Source organism: Rhodnius prolixus, unplaced genomic scaffold (genome assembly GCF_049639745.1).
Source record: "Rhodnius prolixus isolate KJV_2025 unplaced genomic scaffold, Rpr scaffold_6, whole genome shotgun sequence".
NCBI lineage: Eukaryota > Metazoa > Arthropoda > Insecta > Hemiptera > Reduviidae > Rhodnius > Rhodnius prolixus.
In genome coordinates this window covers 27623507-27636872 of record NW_027411634.1, presented here as the reverse complement: position 1 = coordinate 27636872, position 13366 = coordinate 27623507, and the positions used below count along the sequence as shown (strand labels likewise).

General features: G+C 33.4%; 1 protein-coding gene across 3 annotated transcripts in view; it reads left to right on the top strand.

Moving 5' to 3' along the window:
- Nucleotides 1-13366, top strand: part of LOC141460118 (voltage-dependent calcium channel gamma-5 subunit-like) — a 434126-nt gene that overhangs the window by 257340 nt on the left and 163420 nt on the right. For all 3 annotated transcript variants that reach the window (XM_074139806.1, XM_074139807.1, XM_074139808.1), the window contains one exon: nt 4597-4717. In XM_074139806.1, the coding sequence (XP_073995907.1) occupies nt 4597-4717 (121 nt within the window). The remainder of the gene's footprint in view (nt 1-4596; nt 4718-13366) is intronic.

Sequence of the window (13366 nt, the reverse complement as noted above, 5' to 3'; positions counted from 1 at the left end):
TTTCTTAATAATTTATGAAATTCTCGAGTGTTTTTTCTTTTTTAATTATTGAAGTTAATTGAAGGTAACAAAAATCTACCTTTTTAAAATAGCGTTGCTTCATCAGCTTCTATGCAAATAATAAATAAAAGCAACGGCTGTGAGTACTTGTAACCACTACTCGGTTTCTCCAACTTTTTATACAATAAGCTGTAATTTGGTAACAGTATAAATAAAACTATGTTGGCCATTTAGCTGATTAAATTTAATAACTTGTCATCTACTCAGTATGTACAGAAATTTATAAAATTACTCAAAAGATTTTCTGGTCTTTTAAAGATATGAAAATGTGTACATACGAGTATATTTACGTTTAACATTAGCAACAATTACTGATAAGTCAAGATTTAAAATAATTTTTAGCGTTTAACGTTGGAACATTATAATTTTATGTTGTTTAAGAAAATAGCTTTATTAATGAAGTTTAAGAACTACTTATAATGATATTAGTAAGGACAGTTACCCTGGCAGGTTCAAACCGCAACCACAAGTTGGTCCAGCAACTTACCTCTGGTGGACTTAACAGCATTAACCAGCCGCTACATAAAGTGATTTCAAGGGCTTGCATTTATTTTAAACTAGCAAACTAGTGTGTTAGTAAATAGATAGGTAAATGATAAGTTAGTAAAAATAAATAACAAAATCTTAAGCTTGCTGTAAAGGTAATCAAATCAAAACATTGGCATTGGTTATAATAAAAATTAATGAAGAAGATGGGTCATTAATGTGGAAAATGTTATCCTAATATTTTTAGAAATACTAAATAAGTTTCGTATATCTTCTGGCACTTAGAAACTAGTGTCACTCAAAAACAAAACCTATTTAATAAAGGCATATAAAATTCAAACTCGTAAATTGTTGGCTAATATTGACCAAATAGATGTGCGACATTGCTGATGATTTTATTTTAGTTATTTGAAAGATTTTATTTGAAACCTTCTTGAACAGATTTGAAAAAATTATCCAGGAAGATGGCCTTTTTTTTATCGTGAGAAAATGGGCCCATTTATCTGGATACAGCATTTCAATCAAATAACCTTTCCCATCTTTCCCACAATCTAAAACATTCTGTTTATTTAAACAATGTCTTATTTAAGTCTCTTTAATATACTGCTCAATATAATTTCTCTATTTAAACCAGCCAAAGATGTAATTATATTTCTAGTAATATGAAATTTTAGTTTTGAGTTAGTTTTCTACTTGGTTTATGACCAAGAAATGAAGAATCGACCCACAAAGAAAAGGTTCCCTGTGCACTATATTTCTAACTTAGAAGTTTGACTATAAATTTATTTTTAAAAAAATAATAAGAAGAAGAATACACCAAAACTTTTCTGATTCCTATTTATTTTACTTCACCAACCTTCAGCCCATATATTCACTTACATAATGATAGAGTTGTAAACTTTAAAGAAGTTTTTTTTTACAACTACTGCTTTCCTGCGGCTACCTGAATATTGTTATTTATGTCTTATTATTTTTTATTCCAATTTTTTTGCAACAGTATTTTGTCAGAATACAGCCCTAGTTTGGATACTGCATTGTAAATACAGTGAAAAACTTTTCAAGAACTTATGAAATATTGCAGAGACATTTATTTCGAGACCAGTATTTTAAGATTGTAACTACAAATAATGTTTTCCTTGCTTCATTTAACCATTAAATGCATCCAATTAGAATTCGAACTGAACATGAGAGGCCTGAAAGGCGGATGATGCCTTTATTAGGTCGACCTCTTAAAAATCTTGTAGAAAAAATCTGACTTTTTTGAGAAGTCTAAGATTTTTCTCTATGGCGACAAAGTTAGGTCCTTCTCGTAACACGGTGTAACAGGATGTGATACGCCGACTTTATATAGCGCACCCTGAGGGTCAGTGCGTCCACTCTATTTCAGTTGCCGTTGGAATTTTGGGTAAATCTATTGCTTTCTTGGAACGCCTGCGTGGGAGTCAAATATACAAGTCTATCAGTGCTGATTGCGCAAGATGAGAGAGTGGAGGAAACAGTAAACCACATTAAGATGCCCATTTCGCCATCATCACCTGCTTTAATTTATTCGGAAGGAGTACCTCTCTAAGATATTTTTTGGGAGATTTAGAGTTCAGGATTATCGTGCAGAATATAATTGCTGGCAAAATCAAAAGCAAGAGGTTACTCTGAAGCAGTACTAGACTTTTTTGCTCAAAGGTTTGAGCTGGAGGGAAGAAAGAGTCAAAAGATTGGGATCAACGTTATTAGACACCCTTACAATATTAAAGAATAAATCTCTTAGCAATAGCAGTCTACTGTTAACGAGCAGATGTAATGTTTCTAGTAGGACAGCCAAGAAATGAGCGAATCCAGGACTCCTAAAAGAAATAATTTCTATCTTGAAAAAAAAAATCATATTTATCTCCAACAATAGTTGCTCGATTTTAAAGGCCACTTCTTAAAGTTACAAATCAAATTGTCAAATTATATGCAAGTTTATGTAGCAAGAACAGTAAATTTACTTCGAATTATTTGATACAACCTGAAGAATATTTTACTTTTAACTTCTAAATGTAAATAACCTAGTAACAGTAACCTAATACCAGTTTTAAAGAACATTTACTGATTTATTACTACCAATTCGTAGAACGGATAATTTTCTTACTTCTCAGACGTAATAAATTACAATTCTGCTGTTATTTTTATACTGTTCTACAAAGAATAAATGCAAAAACCATATAGATGCAGAAAATTAAAATAGTGGCACCAAAAAAAGGTATATAAATATATTATATAACCTTAAGTATATTTATAAAAAAGTATATTAGAAAAGCTTGATACACTATATGTAGTTCATTAAGACTCTAATAATCAATGTAATTATTACTAAATTTATCCAAATAAATATTCTTTTAATATGTCTCTTAAAGATTTCTTCAGGTACATTTTAAATTTGTAGGGCACGCATCGTTGTCGCTATTGTTTATTTGGACAGAGGCTGAAAAATTTGCCTTCGCTTCATAAATTGTTTGGAAGACTCTAAAAAGTATGTAATCAGTGGTATTAGGAATGGGAAACCGGGGTATTAAATATTAATAAAAGATTCTTTATTAATGAGACCAGTTTGAAAAGAATTCCTTGCTACTACATTATATTGTATTTAATAACAGAATCTCATGAAATATGTTGCAATAACTTGCAGCCACCTCCCCCTCTCAATTACCTTTTTTTTAAGAAAGGAATCTCTCCTTCACCCACCAAAAAAAGGGCAGGCCCTCCCCAAACAAACCAACTACGCTAATGATTCCCACAATAACATTGTTAGACACTTCTCACTGTCATGAGGACAACCATAATAAGGTATCTACCTACCTTTCATTTCCGAGTTTTTCAACCTTCTCTGAAATGGCTTAACCCGCTTTACTTGAGTGCAATAGACGAAACAATCCCTAATACAGTTTCTGCCAGCAATATTTTTCACCTTTCTCGCATATTACATATATACTCTTGTATGCCAGGAGGATTCTATCCTAACCATCTTTAATTCTCGGCATAAGAACTTAAGTTCTTGCATAAATCTAAATTTATTCACAGATAAGATTTGTTTAAAAGCAGAATGTTTTCAATAACTCTTTTTTTTTAAAAAAAAAAAAAAATATCTTCTTCCAGTTCTATTTAAAAAGTCTAAATAATAAAATTTTCGCTTTAATTTTGTGTTTTTATAAACTTGAAACACATAGCACGTTAAAGAAAAGATTGCTGCGGAAAAATTACAAACAGTGTTCTGGCGGACAAAAGAGAAAAAAAAAGAAATGAGTTTGGTAACAGAAGGAGGCTTTTTCTTGGATTTTATCGCTTTGTAATCTTATTACCATAGACGTCTCATGGTGACTTTTTTTTCTTAAAACCATACTCAAGACAAAACCACGCTACGTCTCTGGATATTATTACTGCATCATTTCTGGGGAAATATTTAATACCGTCTTTCATATTACGTTTCTTGCTCAAGCCAAACGTAATTGTGAAAATAAAAAAATAAAAAAAATAGAAGGGTTTATATATGAAAAATATCTTTTTCTCTTTTATTTTCGCAATTATTGAAGTTTAATTCGAGAAAGTTTTTATTCTCTCTAACTCCTCGTTAGAAGAAAGAATTGTAACCACTCAGATTTTCATTTTTCCTCTGAATATTTCAGTCACCACATTGCTGAATAGATTTTTCACTTCAAATCTAGAATTAATAACTTACTAATTAATTTCTAATCGACATTTCTCAAAACTAGTCTAAGAAGTTTGTTAATAAACAAAATTGTTGCTCAGCCAATATTTTATTCATTAATTAGCAGCCATATGCATCTAAATATAGAATCATAGATGTTCATGACCCACAATTTTCCTTTAACTACTTCTGAATGAATTAAAAGTTATTCTAAATTGGTTCCTGAGTAAGTATTCAGAGAACTTTGAAACCGATAATTCCTGTCTATACTCAGAATCAAAAAACTGCTCTTCGCAGTAAACCTTCCCTTACTAGTAAGGATAATTGTAATTATTAATCCAATATTTACATTTGGTATTTTGTTGCAGGGTTACCCTCACCTTCCTGCGTGCTAGTAAAATATTCCAGTTGGGATGAACTGAAACATTCCGACATAGGAGTTATGTGGTCACCGCTAGAGTTTACACCTTCCATAATTACTAGAATGAGGTAAGTGAGTTTTGTAGAGCTTTTATTACAAATTATTATATGAGAGAAAAGAAATTTAAATAAAATAAACATTTCTCTGAGTAAAATGTCTAGACACAGATTCATACATGAATCCGATAAAAATAAAATTCGAACCAATTCTGGACTGCATCTACAACATAAGTCTAAGAATTATTGAAGCCCTAGGTTAAGGGATTTTTCGCTGATAGCATTGCATACGTAATGTACAAATCAGATTAGGCTCTTATCGTCGAATAAATCATTGAGTGCTGCATGTTCCTTTTATACAAATCCTGTAGTACCCTGGATTTAAACGGAACGAAAAACACACCATACAGCTTTCCTTTTTTCGATTATTTGCAGAATGGAGGGAATTGCTTAATGCTACTCTTTTATTATTCAAAGATGAGATAATTCGAGCACACACTAGAATTAATTACACACATTTTATTCATTTCCTATTTATGTGTGTGTTTGTAAAAGGCACACCAGCATCTGAGGTTATTGGCGCTTTTTTTAGCTTCTTTTAGTGATTACCTGCCTCGAGACAGAATTCTCTCGTTACAGACAACACTGTGCATCACCGGACAGTGCGCTGTAAAAAGCTCTAAGGAAGAGAAAATCTGAGAATCATCAGCTGGAACCATTTCATATTACATATTAAAATGTTTATTTGACACAAAAAGTTGTTTACTATTTATTATAATTAACTAGGAGGATTACCCTACGCTTTCTAAAGCCCCTTTTTGTTCAACAACCGAAGCTGAATGAATAATCGAAAATCCAGTCTTGAGTCTATGCCACCCAAGATGCACAACTAATCCTTGAAAGAACGAGCAACCAATTAAGGGAAAAAAACATCCTAGCCTATTTCCCACTAAAAATCCTAAACCTAGACTCCTGAACAATTCGTCAGAATAATCGGTGTTTCCTCCGTCTCACAAACGTTTTCGGAAGAAACGAGTGAAGCCCTGTTTGCAGAGATGTTTCTTAATGTCCATTGTGAAAACCAACAGGGATCCTGTACAAGACCCGCACTTGCAAAGCACTCACTAACAAATCTAAATAGACAGTGAATCAACATTTTGGCCAGTCTACAGACCACAGAGTTCTTCCTGAAGGATTAGAAATGCTGTGAGGCATTCTACTTCCGGTCATGCAAGTGACAGCAGCTGGATCGAGAGTGATATGGGAGAGTATAGCTTCTCGTTATTTGAAATCTTTGATTTGTACAGGAAGACCATCTTTAATAGTTTCAAGATTCCTAGATCATTCTCAAACCAGTCTAGAAGTAGAAACGCAAGTATTCTGCTAATGCTATCAACGGGGAGTTACGAGTCTACTCAACATCCAGCATTAACCCCAATCTAACAAAAAGAAGTCTACCCTAAAGAACATCACTAAGTGATCGCTACTCCCAAAGTGGAACTCCGTTCCAGACTTTCATTAGGCCGTTTTAATTGAGAGTTTTGTGTTACTGTTGCACTTCCCTTTTTACGATGCAGTGTTTAATTTAGTTATGCTATAAAGATTTTTTTGGGGGGGGTTAAATTCTTGGTAGTCAATTTCATTAATACGTACTTCATAAAAATGTTTATACCATACATTAAAAAGATAAAAACATAATAATAGGTTTAGTTAAACTTCTCTTATTGTTGATGTTTGAAAAGTTTGCAAATCGAAATGGGTCACTTTTGTATGCACAGAAGTTTATTGTAGTTTTAGAATTGGAATTCAAACTCCATAATTCTAGGGCGGGTTATGAGTGAATATGTAGTAGGTTATATTTATATTGTGAAAGCACAGAAATGGCGTCGAAGTATTAGTAGTTACAGGGCAAATGTTGATAACAAAGCATCAAGCTTAGTGAACAAAACAAAGGATTAAATAGTGAGTGCGATATAATAAGTTGTGCGAGGTTTTAGGACCGGGTGTGAATGCAGTGGCTATGTTAGATAGGAAGAGATAACTTTTGAATAGAACTCACCCATGGAGTGCCGCTGTATGGATGTGCCTTACACACACCAGACTCGTCAGTCCTCCTTGCCTTATAATATAATGCTTGGCTGGAATTAGCACTGTTGTGGTGCTTGCGTACAGCTAACGGTTAATTGCTTTGAGTGGATGGCTGATGTGAAAGACAGCTCTTTTAGTCTACGCCCTCAGAAATAAATGCATCAAACAGACTGGAAGATTGTGGCACGTCTCTTCTCTTGTAATTCCAAAGACTCAAGAGACTTGAATTATAGTTCAAAACTGAGACATCTTTTTTAAATAGGAAATGTCCTAACTCTAAGTAGCTGCTAATGATTTAATTTTATTAATTTTTTTAAAGAATTAGTTCCAATAGCAACGATATAGTCATTCTGATTCATTTCTATTCTACGAAATTCCCAATCTAACCCAACTTAATAAACTCGCAGTGTTTTAAATAATAATAATAACAACACAGAGAAGGGATTAGCTCAGTGATTATCGTACTGGAGATCCTGTGATAAGATTTTCTTCATGGCATTTTGATATGGACTTCTTTCTTAGAGCTTTCTGTCCGGTGAAGGACAGGTTGTTTTTAAATAGAGAATACGGAGACCGAAAAGCATCAATCGCCAATGTCCTCAGATGTTGACAAGCCTAAATTTAAAAATAAATAAATAAAATAATAACTTATCAATATTGAATCGGTGTGTCAGGACAAAAAGTTTACCTTGACTCGAATGCATCATCCCGTAATGCGGTGACAAGATTGGCACCTTACCTTGAAAGGTTGAAGAGATGGGCATTATAAAAATCGACGCTCTGTATCGTAGAAGCAAAAGGCTTCCCAGAAAAAATATTTCAGGAGTCATGAGGTTTCCTTTGATGAAGGCAATATGCCATTTAGTTATGGTATTCTCTGTGTTGACCAATGGAGTTATTTTAGGAAACAACCTTGTGTAAATGAATGGGCTAGCAATCAACTTCTGGTAGATTAGTTGACTTCACAAGCTGTAGACTAAAACTAAACGCTTTGTAGTAGACGAGGTCTTCGTTCTAGAGAATACTGTTCATTCTAAGGGAAAACATCTGTGAAAAAAGTGGATAATGCTGCAGAGAGATCAAAGCAGGTTGTAGTTCATTCGACCCATTCAAATTTTTGGCAAGACACAATAATTTAGCGAAAATAATCCATCAGACGATTCTGAGTGGGTGTTCTGTCCAACTGGAAAATGTTCCTCAAGAAAAGTATTTATCTTGGGAATACATCCAGATGGATCAAATAAAAATATATTGGGATGCCCAGAAAATAACATACTACAAGCCATATTAAGTGAGAGCGAGAGAATGGCCCAAAAATAATAGATTTATCATGCTGGATCAAAATGTGCAAAGCCAAGAGATGGAAAAATAAGGAAGTGTAAGGAGATATCCTTTGAAATTAAGGAATTATATGGCTTGAAACAGGTGATCATTGCAGCATTTATCTTGTCTGTGAATGGTCTGATGCCTTATAAGCTCTGAAGCAAGAAAGAATTTTCTAGAACCTGATCCCTCCCCATCTATTGAATCTGGGCACCTTTTATATGACAGCTCTGTTAGACACCACAAAGATAATAAGACAAATTTTAATTAGGAGTTGCGGCAGAGCCTACCTCTATTGAGGAGAGAAAACTCAGAATAATAATAACAACTTACCCAGATAAATGAATTCGAATAGGAAAGGCAAATTAAATATCTGAGTAAAACTTAAAACAGAAAGAAGAGAATCTTTTTGGAACTGCAGATGTCATTCATTTATTTGCCGAGTACAGATATCGACTGACTTCTTTGGTTGGGTAATCCCTCTTTAACTAAACCACAATTTCTATTTCTTCCTAGTCAACTGTTACCTCGGGTGCGTTCCACTTGGCGACCACAACGACCACGACCACGACCGCGATTTTGGCCGTTCCACTTGCTTGTGAGCGTTGCGATCGAAAACCCAAGTGGAACGGACTGTGGGCGTTTTAACCGTTCATGTAAACATTGCATATGGCGGCCTCGAAAATAAGTTAGAAGCTTGAAGAGGTTATTTTTTAATTTAAACCCCATTTATAAGCAGTTATAATAAACTTTATTAATTATTGGTAAAGTTGACTTATATTAAAAGAATATATATAATTCAATTTTTTATATTACATTTTAGTGGAGTATTTATAAAATTTACGTTTAAATAAAATTAAAATGTCTTTTGTGGCAACAGTTGGATATTTATTAATAATGCTTTAGAAAGTTCTTTATCTAGTTCCGATTAGAGTGGAATGTAATTTTACAAAATCGCAATGATAAAAAGCGAAAACTTAGGCCACGTATTATTAGCTATCAGAGTAATTGATCTTTATTCAAATGAAGAATTTAAAAGTTATTTCAGGTAAATGATTTTGTGTTATTCAGTGATTTAGTGTGTAAAGGGATAAGTAATTATTTATTTATTTATTTTTTGGAGACTTTCGAGAAACACATTCTATTATTTACATGAAATAATACTTTCATTTACATGAGATAATTTTTTCGGTCGCCATATTTTGTTTTAAAAATTGCGCCAACTCTGAACGCCTACTTCGACCCAGCTCTATAGATGGGGCGTTGTGGTCGTTGTGTGGGCGAAAATAATGACGTCATTAGTGACGTTTTCGCCACGACCACAACGACCGCGGTCGCCAAGTGGAACGCCTGAAAGTATGTTTTGGTCGTTGTGGTCGCTTAGTGGAACGCACCCCTCGTAATCTTATTTGGTATGCTCGCCGTGAGTACAATATTGTTATGAATTATTATAGTCTTCCAGTTTCTAATTTGCATTAAGTTCATTAAATGTAAAGCAACTAAATAATACTCTATTCTTTAGTTTCTGTTTCTTCTTTTTCTTGTTATAAATAATTTTCTTTTAGAATAGTGATAAATATTTTTAGGTCATGGGGACCTGGATTTAGTCGTCAGTTTTCTAAAAATTATTCCATCATATATTTTTGAATATTTACTACATTTAGGAAACAGAGAAGATTAAACCAGGTCTTCAAGTCCGATTCATGGATAGAAAAAAGAAAGAGTTCTACTTACTCGGTACCTCCAAAAATAAAAAAAATATAAAAATAACATTGCAAGGTTAACAATTGCTGGACAACTTTTTTTTGATCTTATTATTTAGAAATTCAAATCTGTGTTAGTAATGTAAGCAAGTAGGTAACTAGACAGGTAAATGATAGGGAGAATAGTGGAATCTGTTTAAAATGAGTTTTTTTTTTGTTTTTTTTTTTTCTTTTTTTGGCATTGGCTTCCGCCATACAGCCAGCATCGTCTAGGTGCTTATCACTAGAATATCACTCACTCTCCGTTCTTACCTACAAATACATTCGCTTCACACATTCATCATTCTACTATATACCGCTATTTACATAAACTACTGCTAATGGATGGAGCAGCACTCTGTGCTCCTGCCATCCTTCTCGCTTAACCAAAATTAAAATCACGTAATCCTTCTCTAAGCATTTTGTTCCATTCATTCTAATTCGGCTATAGCTTCTAAATACATTCATATTTCATTGCTAGCTCTGCTATCGACTTAAGCACATAACTGTTGGTGGAGAATATAATGTCTTCGTAGCGAAATGGTGCATCTAAATACCTGTATATATCGTCAAACATTCGTTTCCTTTCTACCACATAACGTGGACATATCATTATTACATGTTTGAAATCTTCCTCCTCATTGCAATCTACGCAAAGAGGAGAGAGGACCTTTTGTTGATCCTGTGTAGATACGATCCGCACACCGCGTGGTTCGCTCTCAGCCTGCTTATTGTCGTAACAACCCATTTATTAGTGCCAGTTCCCTTAAACCATGGTTGTCTAGGTAACTGATCTGCCATAGTTTTATAGAATCTACCTTTATCACCATTATTGTAATCTGTCTGCCATTTTTGTAGTGCTGCTTTTGCAATTATACCCTTGATATCGGTGTGTGGTAATTTATAATTAGCCATTTCCCCACTATTGGTGGCTTCCTTTGCAAGTGTATTAACAATTTCATTCTCTTTTTTACCACAATGACCTCTTACCCACAAAAAATTAATGCAGACTCCCTTCTCTTTAAAAATGGCAATAGTTTCTACAATCTCTGCGATAATGTGATTCATTCCTGCAGACTGGTTGTGTATATGTGATAATTTACACAACGCACTCTGGCTGTCACTAATAATGGTATATTTTTTCTCCGACAACGAATAAATATATTTTAAAGCCGTTAAAATAGCAATTAGCTCCGCTGTATAGATGGACGCCTCATCTTCTAATTTAATTATCGTAAAATAGTTCCGAACCGGATCATACACAGCACTTCCGACTTTATTATTGATTTTGGACCCATCTGTAAATAAACGATATGAGCCCGGATAATGGGAAGAAATGTAATCTTCGAAGGCCGCAGTTCTCATCTTTTCCGGTACCTTTATCAAGTCGAAGGAAGTGTTAACACTTAATTCGCTCAATAAATGTTCGTATTTTAAGTTGTACACATCTAACTTATTATTCGAATATACCTTATCTCTAAAGGTAGAGATTCTAATAAAACTTTCTGTGTAAATGGGGCCTTTCTTTTTTGTCCAATATTTGTGAGTGAGGACTTCGGTATTTAATTGGCTTATTTTGTTATAAATTATTCGGTTCGTGGCTAATTTTTTTAAGACATATCGATCGGACAGTACTTCTATTCTATAAGCGAGCGGTAATTCGCCAGCCTCTGCGTACATTACGTCCACAGGTGTGCTGTTCAAGAATCCGAGACACAATCTGATACATTTATTTTGTAATACGTGAAGGGGTCGCATAACATACTTGCAGGCCTGACCGTACAGAAAACACCCGTAATCCAGTACCGCTCTTATTGTGGCCCTGTAGAACATTAGGGACACCTCCGGGTCCGCCCCCCACTTCCTATGAGTCCACATCCCAGTGGGTATCACTCTGATGGAAATACCCATCATTCCTTAAGGAAAGCAAATCTAAGTAAAAAGAAATAATTTAACATTTTACTACTTGAAGTAACACGAACTTTTACTAAAGAGGCGATTCTTAAGGATTTTAACTAACAACAATTTAGCGTTTAATTTTCATATCTTCTCAAAATAAAATAAAATAAAATAAACTGCCGGTCAATTCAAAATTTAAGTGTCTTAGGACTTCATGTTAGAACCATTTCTTAATTATCTCACAATTAATTTTTGTGTTAATTTTTTTTTACGAAAATCAGTGAAATTTTAATAATAAATCTGGTATCACACCTTGCGTTTTTTATTTGCATTCCACGTGGTAGATAACCAGGTTTTTCTTTTTATATGAAATATAGCTTATAAAAATGCTTAAAAAATAAAATCTAGTATTTTGTAACTATGTTTTGATAAAAAATATAAATAATGCTGAAGAATTCCTGCGCGTTTTAATCTCTATTATTTATTGAAGTAACTGGAAATATCAGGTTGAGTTGTAGTCTCTAAATTCGCTGACATTTAAAAAAATGGGACACTAAATTCTAAATATGTGAAGGTAATCATATCGGAGTAAATTTCATGACAACGTATGGTTTTCTTTTTATCTTATTATTTTAAAAACAAATCAAAACTAAACTTGTTCAAGTGAAAAGTATTTTAACAAAAAAACAAAATTTTGATAGCACTGTTATTTATTTTTAAATCTTAACGAAAATATTTTGTATTAAACGATTCATTTAATTTAACAATTGATAATATTTTCTTTCTTAGCAAATACAAGAATAAATGTAATATTGAATTTCAATAAAACAATAAGAAGTTTCTGTTTGCTGGCAATTTTCTGAGCAATTTAACAGGTAACTTGTTCAATGGTCCAACTTATTGTTGAGTTATTTCTCTAAATTTGTGAGACCGATTTCTTGTATACTAATAAAAAAAGTTTAATAATAAATAAAATAAAAAAGAAATAATTTCTCAATAAAATGTAATTAGTTGACTTAATTTCCTTGCGTTTATTTATAGTTCATGATGTTTTTAAGGATGCAGTCAATTCTCCTTTGGAGAAGGTTTGATTGTTGCTTTTGGCTAAGTTGATAAACATATCTTGAACTTTTTTCTAGGATATCTAGTTTTAGAATATCTTTTACTTAAATTTCAATCTAATGAAAAGTTATTATAATTATCTCCTTAATAAAACCTTACAGTTTAAAAAGTTAAGTAAACCTTATACAACTGTCCTACAGGACAGTTTTTTAATTTTGTAACAGTAGGATGTGGACCTGATAAAAGGGTGTCTCTGCCATTCTTCCCTATCTTCGGCTTTTTGCCTCCTGACCACTGCCCTTCGCAGATCCCGTTCTCTGCCTCATCCAACCATCTTATTCTGGGACTACCTTTAAGTCTAGTGCCACCCGGGTGTCCATATAAATGTTTCCTTGCTATCGCTGATGAGGCATCCGCTCAACATGGCCGACGCATCTCAATCTTCTTTTCTTGTTACAAGAAACTACGAGGGTCGTTTGAAAAGTCCATGCAAAAATAAAAACTACTTAATTTTTGGGGGTAAACCTTTTTTATTTTTCAACATAGTCTCCTTTTAGGCTTATACACTTCGTCCAACGCTGCTCTAGTTTGTTGATCCCTTCCGAAT